Raw genomic sequence first — 21,064 nt, 5'->3', positions numbered from 1 at the left:
ATACACAGAAATGTATACATATAAATCATGTGTGTACAGCTGCATGAATTTTCACAAAGTAAACACATCCATGTGTGGCTACAGCGATCAAGAAACAGAACATTACTAAGACTTCCAGAAACCTCTCTCATCTCTCTTCAGTCACTTCCCCATTCCTCCTCCACAAAGGTTAATGCTCTTTGGAATTCTAAAGCAATGTATTTGTTTTACTGTTTCTGAGCTGTGTAAGAACGGAATCATACAGCATTTCCTCTTCCGTGTCTGGCTTCTGTTATTTAATGTTGCATTCATGAGATTCTTCTATATTTTTGCATGAAAGGGTAGTTGATTCTTTCTCATTTCTGTATTGTAGCCCATCATGTGAATGTATGACAAGTTATTTACCCATTTTTTTGTTGATGGGCATTTGGGGCTATTTCCATTTGGGGTACTATTTTGAACAAAACGCCTATGAACATTCATGGTTTTTGGTGAACAAAGGTAACATTTCTGTTGGGCATATTCCTAGGAGTTGTAATTGTTAGGTCATAGGGTGAGGACATATTGAGTTTCCAGTAGAAGCTGCCAAAAAGAGTTTTCCAAAGTGATTGTACTAATTTATTCTCCCAGGAGAAATGCATGTAAGTTCCCAGTGTTCAACATTGTCACTCCTTGATACTGTCAGATTTTTCAGTTGAGCCAGACTGATCGGTGTGTTATGACACTGTTTTAATTTACATTTTCTGAGGACTAGTAAAGTTAATCACCGTTTCAGATATTTATTAGCCATTTTGATATTCTTGTTTGCGAAGCACCTGTTCATGCCTTTTACCCATTTTCTTGTCTTTCCGGATTGTCTGCCTTTCTCTTATTGGTTTTTAGAGGTTATTTACATATTTTACACATGAGTTCTTTGTCAGATACATTTATCACCAATATTGCCTTCCACTCTGTAACTTGCATTTTCATTCCATGAATAGCATCTTCTGATAAACAGAAATTCTTAATTTTAAAGTAGTCCAATTTATCAATCTTTTTCTTTTACTTAGTGCTTTATGTATGCTACTGAATAAATATCAGCTTACCCAAAAGTCATGAGATATTATTCTGTCTTATATTTAAGAAGTTTTTTTTGTTTTACCTTCCACCAGGAGAATATTTTTCCTCCTTTCTATGATTCCTCTACCTAGACAGATAGAATGGATTACCTCCTTTTCCACATCTCTGTAATAGTATGCATTACTTTTACTAGCTCTACTATATTACACACTACCTTGAATCATATGTATTTTCCTGTCTGTCGGCTCTATCTTATTCCCACTCTCCATTCACTCAAATACCTAAATCTTTCATGGTCTTTTCACTAAATCCTGGTAGTGACACCTCCTAAGTAACTCCAAAATTGGTCTATTTCTCTCCATCCCAACTGTTGCTTCCACGGTTTCAGTCTGTGACAACTCATCTTGAATACTGCAGTAGCCCTTAACTAACCGGTCAACAACCTCCGAACTACTCCTCTCTAATTAATTGACCACACAGTAGCCAGAGTGATCTTCCAAAACATTAATCTCTTCCTGCTACTTTGTTTTTTAAAACCCTTTTATGGTTCCCATTACTCTCAAATTAATATTCAACTCATTAATGTGCTCCATAGGCCTTCTAGGATATGACATATTATTTTGCCTTTCTCACCACTGATATCTCTGCTTTAATCTCTTAAGATGTTTTCAATTTCCTTGAATGCCATTCATGAGGACTCTGCTCCATAGCTATGTCCCTGCCCGCTTCTTCACTCTTCAGGTCTCATTCTCTGCATCTTCTTACCAAGAAAACTTCCCTGATTCTCTAGTAGGTGAAACCTCCATACTACTGGGTATCAAAGAACCCTCACAATTTTTTTTTCCATCCAGACTCACTGCACATTATCATTTGTCTAAACCCGTGTTTTTTGATAGAGTGTATATTTCCTTGGGGCAAAAAGTATGTCTGTCTTGTTCACCACTGTTTTCTGTGCCTAGCTCAATGCCAACACGAGCTCTTGAAAAATATTTGCGGAATTGAGTTGAACTGGTTTGTGCTCACACGCCCAGGATCTAGCACTGAATTTGGCACAGTCAGTCTCGATAAAGGTTTGGTGATTCAGCATCTTCCTAAGCGTCAGTATCGATTCAATCGCCAACACAGTGGATGATGATTAAATCGTTTCTATAACATCCCTACCAAACGTCACCAACATATAACCCTGATAGGAAGAGAGTCACTATATGCTTCAGCAGGACATTCCAGGTTTGGACATGAATGTGCATTAGAAGACCTATTTTATACTGAGTTTAAACTGAGATCTAGTTTAAACCTGGGATCCTTGTAGTTTCCCACATGTAGATGAGGTTTGGCCCATTTTATCCATGTTATTGAATTTGACTAACTTTTCTGCAAGACAGCCCTTTAGGTATCCACAGACACTTCCTTTTGCTCCAAGTCCACCTTCATCAGTTATGTATTATAAGACACTCTCCTTCAGTTTCTTGATGTCTCTCTTGAAATGTGTTCCCACACTTGGACCCAATCCTCCAGGTGTGCTCTGACCAATCTAGAACAGAACAAAGCTGTCATCTCCTTCTTTTGTGTGAATAATGTAATACTGCTAATAATGTAACCAACGGCAGATCTGGGTTTTAGGACTGAGGCTTAGGCTACAGGTGCTTATGGAGAAAAGGAATTCAAAATTACATGTGAACATGAATATGCAGAATGGGAAAATTTAGGGACTTAGAAGGTGAGGGAGCCCTGAATCTTAAGCTTCCTTAGCTTCACTGTAAATCAGCTTCTAAATGGCCCTAAGATCTTAATAAATTCCTAGTGACATCCTGTTAATCCCGACTAAATTTACTCTGATTATAACTCACCTCCTACACGCACAGCAGGGTGATCAGACACAGACCGGAGCCGTACTTCCTGGATTCAAACCCTGCTCTCACTCCACAAGCTCACTGTAGGTATCACAGGAGCTAACATTGAAAATCCTGGCGCACCCAAGGTAGGCGCACTCATCTGTCTACTCTTTTGTCTACTAAAGGGGTGTAGGATGATTCTTCATGTATTTGAGGTTTTGTTTTGTTGGCTTTTGTTTTAACGCTAAACCACTCTCTTGGCCTGAATTTTCCTGATGGATTTTCATTCATTGCTCCCAAGTGACACTACCAAGCTTGCTCTGTACCACTTTCCAACCATCTTCTATAACAGGAGCATGAATCAAAGAGTTGCCAAGGAACCAGAATATAAAAGTCATATTAGGCTCTGTTTAGCTCAACCTGCCAATCTCAGCGCAACTTTCCTCCCGCTGACATTCAGAATCACCTTTATCAGATACCTTTCTAAAAGGTCACATCCTTAGTTCACTCAAAGTTAAAGCATATGCCATTTTTTATGACTATAAAGTTAATACACGATCATGGTAGAAAAGTTAGAAAAGGAATTGGAAGACTAAAATAAATCATCTCTAACCTAGTCATCCAGAAGTAACCTCTTTTAACAGCTCGCATAATTCCCTGCAATGTTATTTTTCCTTATCCTTTTACATTAAGATCATGCCATACATTCAGTCAGAAACCATCCACTTTGTAATTAACATTATAGTAAATCATTTTCACGTATCCTGAAAATTCTTTATAAACAACATTTTAGCACCTGCCTAATATTATGTTGTATGGATGCTACATAATTCACTTAGTCTCCTCATGTGGAAAATTGAGATCTTTACATTGTTTTTTTCTTTGCTTTTCTTTGCTATTATAAATTATGCTTTTTAAAATAGCACTATCTATACTTAAAGTTTTATCATTTTCCCCCCTACAATCTCCCCTCCTCTTTATGATGAATTAATCAGGATAAAATGACTATTTTAAAGAGTATATTTTCTTCAAGGTCTTGAGTATATATGGAGCACGTAACATGTACCTGACATATAATAGATAATAAACAGATACAAATATGTACGTATTTCAACAAATTAATCGTTAGAATTGTTGCAATTTCACTAGCCATGCCTAAGAGGATCTGTCTTTCTATATTCCGGCCAGCATTGAATGTTCTCATTTGTAAACTCTGCTAAAAGCACACACACATATACACAAATACATATGGGTGTATGAATATACTGAAGACCGCTAATGATTAACAAATAAGGAGAAAGAAGTTTACATAGAACCAAAAATTCTATAAAAGGCCCTATAGTTCTTGGAATTCAAATAATATCTGCCAAAATACACTGAGAATCAAACACAATAATGTAGGAAATTCAGAGGCTATGATATGAAACTTTAATATATATTAGATCTGGAACATCTATAAATAACACTGTTTAGACATTTTCATCAAAATAATCAGATAAAGCTCACATTTCCATACTTTATATCTGGAAACTAATTAATAACCATGAATTTCATGTCCCATATATGTTAAAATTTGTAAAAAGACATCATATCACAACTGTCTTAACTTGCATATTTTTATTTTTTGTTGGTTTCTCTGCCTTTCATCTTAGTTTTCATTCTCCCTCCACATCATGCCTCCTGATACCCTCTCATCCCTCCTCCCCCAGGCTGCTCTCCCCTCCCCCTCTCTGTTCCCATCATTTCCACTGACATCCTACCTTGAAGGTGCAGTTTGCTCTCCGTGCTTTGCAGAAGGACGGAACTCACAGAGTCCAGATTGTCATAGCTGTTACAGCCCAGAGGCCCAGTGCGTGTCTCTGTGACCTGGAGTGGACATCAAGGGCGACAGATGTGAGACACATGCCCTTGTCTGGGACAGATCCTGCAGAGTCAGCCCCCAGCAGAGCTCAGGCAGCAGAGAAAGCCTGACCTGAGCCAGTGGCCACTTCTTGAGCCCCTCGCCTGTGTCAAGGACCATGCCTGACTGTTGCCAAGCAGACAACGGGATAGCAGGGCAATCTAGCAGACTGGAGCCAGGACGCCCACGTTCTAGTCTTGGTTCTCACTGCACAAAGCCATTTTAAGTATTATATGAACTAAAAATAAGTGGAAACACTATAGTGTATTTCAAAAGCATGGGCTTTGGAATTAGGAGAGTCAGTGTTAAATCCTGGCTGCGCCCTTTATTTGCTGTGTGCCCTCAGGCAGTCACTTCTCTAAGCTCCTGCAACCTGAAGCTAGTAAATCCTTCCAGGAAGGTGGTGAGATTAACCTGATGGGTGTAAGTGCCTGACACATGGCATATGTTCAATAATTGACATCTTATTACGAAGAGTCTCTATAAATTGTAACGTGCATTATCGATGAGTACATATGTATTATCATTAGGCAAGAACAATAAAATTATTCCCATTTTCAAAACAAAAATTAGCAAAGACCACAATCAGCTCCACTGCAGAATGATCACCCCAATCCTCTGGTGGTGTGTTTCTAAAACACTGTCTTAGAATAACTGAGGCGGTGGACGAGAGGGAGACAGCTATTCTAAAAGATAACCTTGAAATCCGAATGCTTTAGTGTGTAAAGTGGTTCCTTCATGTCTTTAGCCTTTACTTTCCATTATTTAACACAATCGCTTGTAGGCTTGTTTTGAGGTTTGCATCCAGCTGTGACGACACAGCACTGACTGTTGTCAGGAATGACGACTTGGGAAATAGTCACACAGCGCCAGCTCTGGCCGTGTCCAGCAGCAGAGCCTTGGATCACTAACTCCCCTTTCTAAGCCTCAATTTCTGCATCTACACAGTGTCAGTAATACTGTGACCCACCCTAACACTAAAGGGATCATATTTTTGAAGTATCTAGCACTTAGGAAACAGTACAAAAATGGAAGGTTATTAGGCTTTGCTTTTAAAAAATAATTTATTCTTTTTTGTGTACAGAATAATGACATCGTTACTGTTAAATGAGATTCAAAACCACCAATCCATCTTGCTAAAGATGCTCAGGAAGAGAAAACCACGGGCCAAACTTCCCCACCTGGGTCAGCCGCTCATCTTAGACAAAGCTGGCAGGGAGACCAATTCTAGCCAGCTGGGTCTTGAGGTAGCGTCAAGAAATGGCTAGAAAAATCCAAGTGCCAGATTGAGTGTCGAGGATGGCGCTATTGCAAGAACGGCTTCTTGAGTGGCCTGTGTGCAATTCCTGTAAGAAATTCCTCGTAAGGAGGCACACTGCACTTCCGGGTTGCCCAAAAGAGGATTACCTTCTGACAGAGCTTCAATATCTCAATTCCGCATCCCATGCCTCGGGGAGGGAACCATTTGGTGATAATGAAAACCAGGCCTTTGCTTCACTCAGACTCCGACGGCTTCATCAAGCTCCATCTCTCTGTGCTGAGTTCCCTAACACCATAATCCCCCCAATATAGGCGATTCTTCTCAGGTAAGCTGGCTCTTTGTTGATCTGATTTATTTCTCCCCTTCCTCCCTCCCTCCTCAGCAAGTCTCTCCCCTCCCACATTTTTTCTCTTCCCTTGGTCAGTTTCTGACTCATCTGCCTGACTTCCACCAACACTCCCTGGCAACCCCTCATCCCTTCACACACACACACTTTTTCCCTAGAGATACCTTTTAAAGTCTTGATATAAGACTAGGTCTGCATTTTATTCAGAAGAAAGATGCTCAGGAAGAGAAAACAGACTGAATAATGAGAGGTAAAATGCAGGTATAATCTGGTTTAAGAAACTTTGAGATGCAAAAAAATCTTCATTGAAACCCTCCAAAGAACGAATCCTTTTTTATCAAAAATGTCCTCCTTTATTCTCTTTATAAAGGTAATCCTTGAATTTACTGCATTTAAAGTGGAATTTTTTTAAGTACCTATGCTCTAAGGCATTGAGCTGAAAGTCCACAGCTGCTCTTACCAATGTGGCTATTTAAATTTAAATAAATTTTTAAAAAAACTTACAAATTTAGTGTCTAAGTAGCCACATGTCACATGCTCCATAACCCCATATGACTAGTGGCTCCTGTCTTGGTCAGCACAGATACAGTCTCTCCATTATCTCGGAAGGGTCTATTGGACAGCGCTGGGGTAGATGAGCATGGGTCGGCACATGACAGACTGCCTGATTTATAAATAAAGTTTTATTGGAACACAGCCATGCCCATTTTTTTACACACTGATTGTATGGCTGATTTTGTGCTATAGCAGCACAGTTGAGTTGTAGTAATACGGATCATATGACCTGCAAATCTTAAAATATTTATTATTGACCCTTTACAAAAAATACTCGTGGATCCCTGGTCTACAGAGTAGAGTTCTAGTCCCTGTTAACGTACTGGCTAGGTGTGTAACCCTGAGCAGAAGTCTTTAACCCCTGGACCTGAGTGTTCCCATCTGTAAAATGGGGAGAGAGGATGAAAAACACAGGTGTTAACCAATTACTGACCTAGGCATAATCTGACTCTTGAGAGCTCTGTGACCTTTCGAAAATGATTTACCCACTGTAGCCTGTTTCTTCACCTAGAAAGGGAGTCTGGAAATCATCCACACAGAGCTTTAAGAGTGAAGGAGAGTAAGCTGGGACGAAGTGAGAGAGTGGCACGGACATATATGCACTACCAAATGTAAAACCGATAGCTAGCGGGAAGCAGCCGCATAGCACAGGGAGATCAGCTCGGTGCTTTGTGACCACCCAGAGGGGTGGGATAGGGAGGGTGGGAGGGAGATGCAAGAGGGAAGAGATATGGGGATATATGTATACGTATAGCTGATTCACTTTGTTATACAGCAGCAACTAACACACCATTGTAGAGCAATTATACTCCAATAAAGATGTTAAAAAAAAAAAGAGTGAAGAAAAGTACTATGGATACTTATGCCATGATTACAGCCAGGGCTGCCCCAGGAAATCAGTACATGTGGTCACCTTAATGACAATGCTCGGGATATTACGGGGCACTTGACAACCTCAGGCAGAGTGGTTGGCAGGGGGGCACTGTTAGCTCCCCGGGCAAGAAGCCAGGGATTTCATCTGCCCGCTGACTCTCAGACTACCTGTGTGCAGTGCTGTCGTCTTAAGAGCCTGCCACCCGAAGCCACCCTCAAGCCGTACCTTGATTGCTCCAGTTGATATCTGGATCTCGTGGAGCCTCCTCATGGTGCCATCACGGTCGACAAAGTAGGACGATGCCAGCTGGTGCAGAGCCTCAACACTTTGAGTGGCATTCCCTGACTTCCTGTCCAGGTGACTTTTGTCCATGTACATGGTCAAGGCCTCCTCCCCTGCACAGAAAAGGAAAGAAGCTCAGGCAGCCCGTTGAGCTTTGGGATGGGTAGAAAGCCTTCATGGCTTGGATGCCGAAAATAGCTTCAGACCTCTCATTAATTTTGCCCAAATTTCCTTCTGCCTCTGAAAATCAAGAGCACAATGAAAGCAAGACAGTCCAGAGGTGTCTGTAAGCACCAAGCTCCATCAGGACGAAGATCATGAAACGACTCTTAGTCATCAAGTCCAGCTCTTACTAATCCACTTCATAGTTCTCACCAGCATCATCTCGTAACACGACTCACTTCCTCTCTTCAAGGCTCGGCCTTTTCCGTAAAATGATGGATTTGCCATAGATGGTCCCTTCCCATTCCTTTCTTCTCCTCCTCTGTTTCTTCATCATCATCCAATTCCACCTATCCCTCCTCTCATTTCTCCCCTCTCTTCTTCCCTGGTTCCTTCCTCCTTTCCTTTCTCTCTTTCTCCTTCTGCTACCCCTTCCCAGACAGATGGATGTACGGATGGATGGATAGATACATAGAGATATAGATAGAGAGAGAGGGAGAGAGATAGAGAGATAAGACATAGTTTAAACACAGATACAGACAGACAGATAGGAAAAACTAAACTGTCAGCCCTGTGAAGTCAGACACTGTCTATATTAGCCACTGCTGTATCCCTTGTACAAAGCCCAATGCTTGGCATATAGCAGATAGTAAATAGTTAATCCATCAATTTTTCTCATTCATTCAATAAACATTTCTTAAGTTACATCTTGGGGAGAGAGGAGATGACATGAAAGTTAGGCATAGAGTGGAAGAGACAGAGAGAGAGAGAGAAAGAGAGAGAGAAATAGAAAACCTTATATAATTTACCATGAAGTTTTCCTTAGAAATACATGCATAGATTACTAACAGTACTAATGGTGCACTTTATTTTGGATAACAAGATGTTTCACCAGAACTTCATAAAGGAAGCTCCAGATATGCCACCTACATAGATCTGATCATCGTACCTCTGGTTTCACTCTCAACCAACTGTGAACCTGGGGACATTTCTTAACCTCTCTGATTCTCAGTTTATTCATAAACAAAATTAGGAGAAGAATAGCACCTACTGCATAGAATAATTAAGAAGAATAAATTAATTAACACACGTAAAGTCCTTATATCAGTGTCTGTTTGTTGTAGCAATCAAAAATCATTTGGAGTAGTAGTAGAAAGCAGTCTCTAGAACTAGACTGCCTGGACTTGAACTACCTATGGGAACAAGTTACCTGCACTCTTTTTACCAGGGGTCCCCAACCCCGGGGTGCGGCCTGTTAGGAACCAGGCCACACAGCAGGAGGTGAGTGGCCACACGCTCCCCAGGCTCCCACCGCTCCCCATCGCTCCCACTGCTCCCCATCGCTCCCATCCCTCCCCATCGCTCCCATCCCTCCCCATCACTCCCCATCACTCCCCATTGCTCGCATTACTGCCTGATCCATCCCCCTGCCCCCATGCGTGGAAAAATTGTCTTCAACAAAACCAGTCTCTGGTGCCAAAAAGGCTGGGGAATGCTGCTCTATACTGTAGTTTCTTCATGTGTAAAATTGGTTGTACTAACTGTACTTACCTCCTAGCGTTGTCACAGAATTGAATCTGTTAATGACATAAAGCACCTGAGCCCTGCCTGGCACCTAGTAAGCCCTGAGGAAGGGTTAACCACCGTTTATTCGATTACCACAAAATATCAATCGTATGAGACTTATCCTTACTTCTAGTCAACCCAGTACAACAGGATAGTCAGAGAACAAGCATTACCAATACTTTCTGAGGACAAAAGCCTGATGTCTAAGATAACTGAAATTTCTTTAGAATGCTGATGATTTTTGAGTTGAATGGAGAAAACAATTTACTTTCGAAAGAACAGTGGTTATCCTAGGACGTGGGCACAGTCCTGGTCCCTAGGTTATTCTTCTGCCTCGGACCCCTCCATGACTGCTTCTAGAAAGTGGTTTCATTGTCATTCAGAATTCTCCACATGCAGCCTCCAGCCTGTCTTTTCAGCCCTGTCTCCCTCCCTGTGTTCCAGCCAAACCATTCCTTCTGCCTCCATGGTTTATTCTTGCCAATTCCCCTCAGGCTTTCCTCAGACTCTTTTTATTCTGATTGGAATACCGCTCTGTCCCTCCCCTAAATGGCTGACTATTGAAATCCTATCCAGCATTTTGGGACCAATTCAAACATCACCTCCTCTTACTGCCCTGTGTCCTTGACCTGGCATCTCCTATACACTCTTCAGAGCCTGCTGGGCTGGCCATCACCTTACTGACGAGGTTTCCCCAGCCACACCCTCCCCCCAAGAGAGCTGTCATCGCCTCCCTCTATCACGCTCTAGTGTGTCCATTATGTTAGCTCAGCATGCACGCACTGGGCATTCTGTGTGTTCTGAGCACCTTGGCAGAGGCACTGGGTGACAAATGAATAAGACAGTGTCCCCATCCTTAGAGTCACCCAGGGACTACATGCATGCTGTCCAGCACAGGAACCACTGGCCAAGTGTGGCTACTGAGCATGTGAAATGCAGCTGGTCCAAACCGAGGTGCACTGTACCTGTGAATTACACAGCAGAGTTCCAAGATCTGGAAAATGTAAAAAAACAAAGTAAAATATCTCATTAATTAATAAATGCTGGAGAGGGTTTGGAGAAAATGGAACCCTCCTACATTGTTGCTGGGAATGTAAACTGATGTAGCCACTATGGAAAACAGAATGGAGGGTCCTTAAAAAACTAAAAATAGAGTTGCCCTATGATCCAGCAATCCCACTCCTGGGCATATATCCAGAGGAATCTCTAATTCGAAAATATCCATACACCCCAATATTCATAGCAGCACTATTCACAACAGCCAAGACATGGAAACAACTCAAACACCCATCAACAGATGTTTGGTTTAAGAAGATGTGGTATAAGATCTTCTTAAACCAAACATAAAACCAAGCCATAAAAAAGAATGAAATAGTGCCATTCGCAGCAACATTGATGGACCTAGAGATTATCATACTAAGTGAAGTAAGTCAGACAGAGAAAGACAAATACCATATGATATCACTTATATGTGGATTCAAAAAAATAATACAAATGAATCTATATACAAAACAGACTCACAGATAGAAAACAACTGATGGTTACCAAAGGGAAGGCGGGGGAGGGATAAATTAGGAGTATGGGATTAACAGATACAAATTACTGTACATAAAATAGATAAGCAATAAGGATTTACTGTATAACACAGGGAACAATATTCAATATCTTGTAATAACCTATTGAATCTAATGGAAAAGAATCTGAAAAAAGTATATATAACTGAATCACTTTGCTGTACACCTAAAACTAACACAATATTGTAAACAAACTATACTTCAATTAAAAAAATAAAAACAGAACTGTAATGGAAAAAAGAAATAAAAATATCATTAATAGTTTATTCGTGGGAACATATGTATATGTATAACTGATTCACTTTGTTGTAAAGCAGAAACTAACACACCATTGTAAAACAGTTATACTCCAATAAAGATGTTAAAAAAAAAAAAAGAAAAAAAAGACAACATTGCTGGAAGCTCAAAAACTTCTTGACAACCAAACCTTGCTTTGGAAAGATTAGCTTTCTTTAGCATAGTATGTTCACTATGAACATTAAGAGATGGTACTTTCTATTGTTTTGTCACCTCAGATCAAATTCTTTATTCTGAAATAAAATTAACATATACATGAACAAATTTATTAAAAAAAATAGTTTATTCGTTACATGTTGAAATGATGCAGGGTGCCTGCATCCCTGTAGATAATGTGGGACCCAAGACACTGATGATCTGGTCTCTCCAGCTGCATCCCGTGCTGCTCTCTAGCTGTGCTCTATCCTGCACAAATGTGCCCTATTTTCTGTTATGGTTGGGACTGCGCTTTTCTGTTTTTCTCCTGGCTAACTTCTACTCATCCCTCAAGTGTCGCTTAAGACACCTCCTCTAGGTAGCCTTCCCTGAATCCCCCACTGTTTACTTAAACTAAAGTAAGAACTCTAACCACGGGCTCCCACGATCTCTTTTATTTCTCCAATATGTTACCTGTCACATTTCCTGGTGATTTCTTGTTTAATAGCCTCTCTCTTTTACTAGAGGAGAAGCACTGTGAAGTCAGTGAGTATGTAGGAGTCTTTTGTCATTTCACTGTCTTTGCCTAGCACAGTATGGGCATATATTATGTGCTTAACAAATGATCAGGATATGTGTGGGTAAATGGATAAATGTGGAAGTGGTCCAACTCTACGGTGTTTGTTGATTGACTGAAATCTTCCAGTAAGAAGATTCATCATTTTCAAAATTAATCTCTGGGTTCCACATGCCTAGACTCAAGTTGAGTTCAGAATAAAAAACTCATATTTGCACCTTCCCATGAAGTCTTCGCCAGTTATGCAGGAGGACACGATTGTCCATCCTTTGGACTCTGCAGCATCCTGAATAGACTTGGCTTGAAAACGACTTTATATACAATTAGACACTGAGTTCCAGGTGTGGTGAGTGGTAGCCTGGGGCAGGAAGGACTCTGATTCTTCTTTATAACGTTCCCAATGCTTTTCCCAGGTCAAATAAAGAGCAAATGTGCAGTTATCATTTGATGGATAGATGGATGGATGGGGAGATAGATGATTAAATGGATAGGTGAATAGATAGGTGGGTGGAGAGGTAAATGATTAAATAAGTGAATATATGCTAGAAGTTAGAACCAGGAAGCAGAGGATATAAATATTACAAGTGTCCGCTCAGGTTCGCCAAGGGGCCTGTAAAAGAGAAGGTGAAACAGCTCAGTTCCCTCCGGACTGAGAACTGGGAGAAGCAAACCTTAGATCAAGAGGGGTTAATGGACCTCTTGCCGCATTATTAAGACTTAATTTCTTGTTTATTAAGAGAACATTCTGTTTAGAGTTGCTTTCCCATTTGGGCATTCCTGAAAATTGCCTCTTCACCCCTTTCCTCAATCTTTCTGTCTCTGGGGGCTTTGTCTCACTCTCTGTAGCACTTCTTTTGGAGGGGAACAAAGTGGGACACATGGGAAATGGGGGATGCGGGGGCGAGTCAATCATCTTATCTTTTGAGTCACCTAGGGACACTGTTCCCAGAAGAAGGAAGGGGATGTCTGGATTTCAGGCCTCTGGGGCATCCCTCATCCTTTCCTTCTGAGCCCCTGTGACTTTATTCTTAGCCTTCCTCTTAGCCAAAGGGAGCTCTCCCAAAATACAGGGTGGGGAATGAGTATACACACAAACATACATTTACACAAGCACAAAAGCGTGAGTGTTCACACATCAACAGACATTCATGCAATATACATACATTCACATACATGTGCAAGCTTACATATACACATGTGTACATTGTACCCATATACATGGGTGTAAGATGTATGCGTGTGTGCATTGCATATGTATGCATGTATGTCTGCATATAGATTAACTTTCACGCAAGCATAGGCAGGCGTCTGTGCACATCCATCTGTGCAGGGAGACATGCGCTCCCATGCATGTGTGCAAGCTTAGTTGTATATATCACACAGACACCCACCTCCAAGGTGTTTCCTTTAATCCAAAATATGATCTTCAGAGGGACTAAGGGAAATTGCTATCCCTGTATTTATGTGGGTCATTCCAGACCCCAATTTTTTCCCTTTACCACCATCCATAAAAAAATCACTCATACCAATTATTTTGAGTTTAACAGATTTCACCCCAAGAGTGAGGATCCCATGGAAATGTCTTAGATGTCCACTTCCTCCTTCTCACTCCGCTTCCTTCCTCTTCCCTAAACGCATTTACTTGTCCTCTATGTGACAGTTTAAGAATCATCTTTTGTTGTTTGAGCATGCCCTCAAGAACTCACCTGACCCCTCAAACAGCTTATCAAAGCATTTCCTCTAAGTGAATACGGTGTTCTCCTTAGGAAAAATTACAGTGAATACAATTCTCTGCACCTCCTTATATTTAGATGGAAAAACTGAGGGCCAGACAGGAAAGTGAATTTCTCAATGTCTTCCATTCATCTAGTGAGTGGTAGGAATGGGTTTTAATCCCAAGTCCCCCAATTTTTTAGTCTCACTAAATGAAAACAATAACAATAGTTATAATAAAAACAACAATAATAGCAAGAACAACAAGAGCAATGATTTGTTAGGTGCCAAACACTGCACTAAGCACTTTCAATGCATCCTTTTATTTAATCTTCACAATATGCATGAAGTACTAGTATTATTTCTATTCATAAAAGAGGAAACCAAGGCTGAAAGTTACTGAGTAACCTGCCAAGGTGACCCAGAACTGGTGAGAAACAGGCAATCAAACTCCAGAGCCTGCCTCTGCATGCCCTACAACCTACCGCCTCCATTCTCTCCCATTGCATGGGAAGGCTCTTAAGAAATACTTTTCCACAAATGAGTGAATGAAGTGATGATGTAAGAAGGACCTCACACAGTTGCTGGGTTGCTACCACACGGTGTCCATCAACAGTAAATCCCCCACCGTCACCCACGCTGAGGATTCAGGGAACATTTAGGGCTTGCTGTCCAATACCGGAACTCAATCCAAAGCTTTGCATATTTTAAAATATTGTGCTCTAAAAACAGGAGAGGACCAAGGCTCTGTGAATAATTCACCACCTCGCCTCAGAGAAATTAAAAATATATTTCACTGCAAAAGAAAAGTCTGTTATTTGGGACTTCCGGGGACTTGGACAGAACACAGCTCCTAATGGAAGCACTGCATCGATCTCAATAATTGTTTTTTTCAAGTGAAATGGGAGATGGGGGATATTTAAAGAAAAGGGTACAGGTTAATGCCACACTCAGTGTAGAAGTGATTTCATTTTCACTTTACAATAGAGTAGAATTTGTATTACATGATTTAACACTCAAATGTTAAAGAATACATGCTGGCTGGTTGGCTGTTGGATTGGGTGGGTTGGCAGGTGAGTGACTTGGTTAAAGAGATGACAGATGTTGGGTCAAAAAAATAACACAGGCTCCGTGGACAGAAAACCCTAAGTTCAACACTTATTTTTGTCACTTCTTAGCTATACCTCTTGTAAGTCTCAGCTTCCTTATCTATAAAATGGAGATAATATAACCTAACTTGCCATTTTTGAGGACTAAAGACTATGTACAATGCCTGCTATGAGCAAATACTCAAGAAAGTGTAATAGGAGTAGCTAAGTAGTGGATACGAATGAATGAATGAATTTGCCCAACCAATTTCTCCACCCAAACTCTCCACATCATTCGTCTTCCTTGAAATGCATACCTAGAAAGCTTCACCACCCTCCTCTACCCAGCCAACTCCTACTGAGCTAAACTGCCACTTCCTCCAGGAACTTCATACTGACTGCTCTAGCTTGTAGCACTCACCCTCCTCTAAAAAAGATCACTTGTTATAAGCATGCCTCAGTCTACCCACCTGCCTTTGTCAGTACACCAATCTTGTTCAGCTGACATGGGCCTCATCTAAATGCATAACTTTGCAGCTCTCTGAGCGGGTGGCATGGTGCCCCACCACCAAACGGGCTTTCTCATAACTCAGTGGACTTAATCATTGTGGCAGAAAACTGATGGCCAAAGGATTGTAGCTCATTATATAAAATGATGCATGCGGGCAAGACCCATAGCATCTAAGTGCACTAGTCTCTACCATTTCCCATTTTCTTTGCGTTTCTTTCCTTCCTTTTATCCTCCCCTCTTATCTTCACTCCCTTAAAGATGAACTGGACACAATGGGGAGGGATAGGTAAAGCTGAGCAGGGTGGAGCAATTAGTCTGCTTTCCTACTAATCTACTCCAAACCCACATAAGATACAAATGATATCCCATTTGTAAAAAGATAACCTCAAGTTATCAATCCCTAAAGCAGACTTCAATAAACAAAGGCACTTCTCTAAACATCATCTGAAGTTATTTCCCCAGATTAGACTGCATTCCAAAGGAACTAATATAATAATACGATTAAACGTTCCCAACGAATTGAGCTAATTCCAAGGTGAAGCCATATTTCCACAAAAGTTAGTAAACTCTCAAGTTAGACTGTCCCTGAGAATTGGAATCAACCAAGACAATGTGGCTTATCTGGCAACATATACTTCTGAGTGACATACGATGGCAGAGATGTCAAGATGGCTTTGATCCTAGGCCATCCCACCGTCCTCTCCATCTCAGACTCAAAGTCATGACAAGGCTATGGCCCAGTGGTTGTTGACCTACCTCCCAAGGTAGCGGAGATGAGGAGGTGGGTGCCGTACTTTTTGATGATGGTATCGATGAACTGCTGAGTGGTGGGTCTCCTGCCAAGCAGGCGGATGCTCCTTTGGAACTCCGGCATGAGGGGCACTGGATGACGGACCAGGTCTCTCCTCTCAATGGCTGTGTTCCTCACCTTCCAACGGGCAAACTCCCTGGGCAGGAGAGATGAGTGAGACTTTCCACTTACCACCTCTACCCCTAAGCCAAAGTCCACCCAACCATCCCATTCAGGCGTCTATCCTTAGGTGAGAGAGTGCCCACAACTATTTTTAATATTTGTGAACTGATACTTAGACTTGGAGCCCTCAGTCTAGATCTAACTATTGGGTACTATTCTCATCACTGGGATACTGCAGTGAACCAGAGGGATGCAGTCATGTTCTCACGATGCTTACAGATCATCAGAGATACAAAAATCATTGTCATCTAGTTTCTTATTCATCTCCCTCACTAGACTGTGAATGAAACCAGAGAGATGGGATCTTCTTAGGTACATGGTACATGTTACATGGTGCGAGTCACAAGTATGCTAGCTGGATGAATAAATAAGCAAAAGAATAAAAGGAAGGAAGGCTGTGTACCAACGGACAAGACGTTAAGGCACGATGCAGCTCGAAACCTGTTCTAAGACAATTCCACAACCCAATAATTAGTCCAGAGCTCAGTTTCATTCGAAATTTTCACATGCATTCACTGAGCAAATACTGTTTGGAAGAAGTTAAGCTTTGTTCTGACCATGTAAGGGAATTTCCACTCTTCCCTTCACTAATGACAGAGAAACATTGAACTTGGGAGTCTAAGCTCAGGGTCTCGCTCTGCCTCTTGTAAACTATGTGGTGTGATCTTGGGCAGAGGATGTCACTTCTCTGGATCTACATTTCCTTATTTATAAAATCCAATTAATATTATCTATTTCCTATTGCTGGTGCCCGGATTACATGAAACATAGGGTGTGAAAACACCATTGGAAAATGCCAGGCGCTAATCCAATGTGAGAGTTTTATAACTTATTTCCTCACACATCCACAGATATATAAATCATTAAAGGTTCACGTGTAATGAATGAGGAGAATGCAAACCAAATACAAGTAGACATTTAAAGGGCCTTGGTTCAGGTTGCTTTTGCTTTAATAATGACCTCTGCTCCTACCAAAGATGGAGCTCCCCCTGAAACAACCAGTCCTCCAACCTGTCTGACTTACAAGCTCCAGGTCCCTTGAGAAAAACAACTAGCCAAGAGGACTGTAAGGTCAGCCCAGATAAATGATGGGAACGAGAGTTAAATGAAAAGGTCTCTCACTCCTGCCACAGATGAGAGAGATGAATAAAGGAAGGGGCACAGAGCAAGAAGAAGCAGAACAGGGTGGGAATCGAGCTGGAATATGTCTCAGTAATTCAGTGGTGGAGTCTGACCCCTGATGCAGAGAAAACTGTGTCTGAAGAAAAAGCTTTCAAATTGGAATGCGTTTCCAAGCCTCAGAGCTTATAGTCTGTGGCTGCTTAAGAAATCTCTGTCCATAATTCATAACATAGTTTGAATTCTAAATAAAATCTCAGTACTCTGCACATCGTAGATATGTATTAAGTCAATCAACTGCACTCAGTGAACCTTGCAGGGCACCTACTAAATGCAGAATATCACGTGTACAGGAGGGGGAGTGGACACATCCCAGTCTCAGAAGCTCATAGTCTGGCAGGAAAGGAAAGACATGTCCAGCTTATTGTAAACCAAAGGATGCAGAAGAAGGAACACAGACTTCTGAGGTCTCTAGGGGAAGCTTCAGTGAGGTCATACCTTAACTACAGTTTTGAAGTTCACGTGTGATTTAAATAAACAGAAATGTTGTTTAACACTTAAACAAAACCCAACAATCCACATGGATGAAAGGGCAGGAGCAGTGAGTGAGAGGGGGATACATAACACATCATGGGAAGAGCGGAACAGGAGGGAAAGTGTATGAAGAGGGTGTGAAAGGGGACAAAATGGAGCCAGTGGGGTGGCCAGACATGAGGAGACAGTGGGGCATGCAAGAGCCAGCTGAGGGGAATCTTATAGGTGAGGCAGCTGGTGACACAATTCCCCAAGATTACTACTCCCTGATGTTCACACCCTGTGTAATCTCCTCCCCTTTAGTATGGGCTGGACAGGACCCAGTGATTTGCTTCTAATGGACAGAATTTGGAGCTGAGAGCACGTTAGTTTTGTGATTAGGTTACAAAATAGTTTTGTGATTAGTTTACGTCTTACTCAGCCATAAAAAAGAATGAAAGAATGCCATTTGCAGCAAAATGGATGAACCTAGAGATTATCATATTAAGCGAAGTAAGTCAGAAAGAGAAAGACAAATACCAGATGATATCACTTATATATGGAATCTAAAATACGGCACAAAAGAATATGTCTATGAAACAGAAGCAGACTCACAGACATAGAGAACAGACTTGTGGTTGCCAAGAAGGGGGTGTCGGGGAGGGATGGACTGGGAGTTTGGGATGAGCAGATGTAAACTAGTATGTATAGGATCGATAAACAGCAAGGTCCTACTGTATAGCACAGGGAACTCTTGATATATTCAATATCCTGTGATAAACCATAATGGAGAAGAATATGAAAAAGAATATCTATAACTATAACTGAGTCACTTTGCTGTACAGCAGAAATTAACACAACATTGTAAATCGACTATACTTCAATTAAAAAAAAATAAAAAAACCATAACCCCCAAATATGGCAACTTCCGTTTTGCCCATCTCCTCTGTCTCTCTCTGTCTTTGTCTTGCTCTTGCTGCCATGTTGTGAGATGCACTGTTGAGAGATCTATACCGGGAGGAGCTGAGGGAAGCCTCTGGCCAATAGCTTCTGAGGAACTGAGACCACACAAGGGACTGAGTTCTAACAGTAACTATGTGCATGAGCTGGGAAGCAGACTCTTCCCAGTGGAACCTTCAAATGACAATAGCATGCAAGAGCAAGGTCACCCCATTGAGCCACAGCCAGATTCCCTACCCACAGAAACTTTGAGATAATACATAGTGTTATATTAAGCTACTAACTTCTGGGGTAATTTGTTACTCAGCATTAGATGACCAATAAAAGGCAATGAGAATCATTAGATACTTCTGAGGAAAGAGTGTTTCCTCATCAGCTTATCCCTGAAATTTATAAAGCTATGTACGTGTAGTTATGAAACAAATATATATGTATATATGCATAGAAACATACACATATTTCAGTATAATAATAGACATATAGTTCTATACTATTATGTTATAAATTATATTATGTTATATACAGGGATATATAGAGAGAGATAGATATATAGATATAGAAATATATAACATTTATTTATAGCTTACAACCTTGGGTTACTATTTTTTTCATATGAATATGTCTACAGTCCTCAAAACTGACATGCATTACACTCAGAGAGGTTAAGCAACATGTCAAAAGTCATACAGCTCATTAGTGGTAGAACTGGGAGTAGAAAACTTGTATCCTGACTCTTAAATCACACTTTTAATGTAGATATTGAAAAGTAGACTATAAAAACCAGAGTAAAACCAGTACTGACACAAAGGAACAATACCACCCCCACCATCAAATTATAAGCCTATGACTTAATTCCTTTTTCTTTCTTTCCTTTTTCTGTGTTTTTAAACAGCCTCCACATTCTTTCTGATGTTCACTAGCTATACACCCAGGGCCTGCCATCTGTGTTGCTTCCTTGAAAAAACTAAGGAGGAAGGCAGTGCTGGGTTCCCGGTTCCTGCCTCACAGGATGGAGGCAAGGCCTAAGTAAGGGGATGCATGTGACCCATTGAGCACAGTGCTGGGCACTTGGGAAAAGCTCAATAACCGAGGGATGTTATTATGAAGTGCTGACTCTGCCAGGCACTGCCTGTTCAGCACCACAGACAGCTCCCGATCCTAAGGAATTTCCATCTTACTGAATGATGTGCTATTTGCAACAGTCATCTTAGTCACAGAGGAATCAGACAGGAGGATCCCTGACCTAGTCTGGAGGAGCAGCTGGGGTGGGAGCGGGGATGTCAAAAAATTCTTCTGTACAAGTTGAATCTTGACGAAAGCATAGCATTTGGCCAGACAAAGATAAGGGAAGGATATTTCAGGAGGAATAAGCTCCACGTGCAAACATGGAGAAAAACAAGAGAGAATAAGACAGTTGGAGAGAGAGGGATGTGTGTGTGTGCAGTATTCATGTGTATTAAGTGCATGTGATATACAAATGATAAGAGGTTAAAGACAGAGAGATTGTCAGGGACCACACGATGAAGGGTCTTGTGTGTTGAACTGTGTTATTAGATTTCTATCTATAAACTCTGTTCTCAATGGCCAACAGTCCAGACTAAAAATGTTCTCAAAATGAGTCTATGTGGGGCTTCCCTGGTGGCGCAGTGGTTGCGCGTCCACCTGCCGATGCAGGGGAACCGGGTTCGCGCCCCGGTCTGGGAGGATCCCACGTGCCGCGGAGCGGCTGGGCCCGTGAGCCATGGCCGCTGAGCCTGCGCGTCCGGAGCCTGTGCTCCGCAACGGGAG

General features: G+C 41.4%; 1 protein-coding gene across 1 annotated transcript in view; it reads right to left on the bottom strand.

The window, feature by feature from the left end:
- Positions 1-21,064, bottom strand: part of BRINP1 (BMP/retinoic acid inducible neural specific 1) — a 196,992-nt gene that overhangs the window by 49,196 nt on the left and 126,732 nt on the right. The window contains exons 4-5 of the mRNA XM_024126435.1: positions 8,032-8,201; positions 4,631-4,736 (exon numbers count right to left, since the gene is read on the bottom strand). Coding sequence (XP_023982203.1) covers positions 4,631-4,736; positions 8,032-8,201 — 276 coding nt within the window. The remainder of the gene's footprint in view (positions 1-4,630; positions 4,737-8,031; positions 8,202-21,064) is intronic.

Source organism: Physeter macrocephalus, chromosome 9, assembly GCF_002837175.3.
Source record: "Physeter macrocephalus isolate SW-GA chromosome 9, ASM283717v5, whole genome shotgun sequence".
NCBI classification, from domain to species: Eukaryota; Metazoa; Chordata; class Mammalia; order Artiodactyla; family Physeteridae; genus Physeter; species Physeter macrocephalus.
The sequence above is the reverse complement of the archived record's forward strand: the minus strand, read 5'-3'. Positions and strand labels throughout refer to the sequence as shown.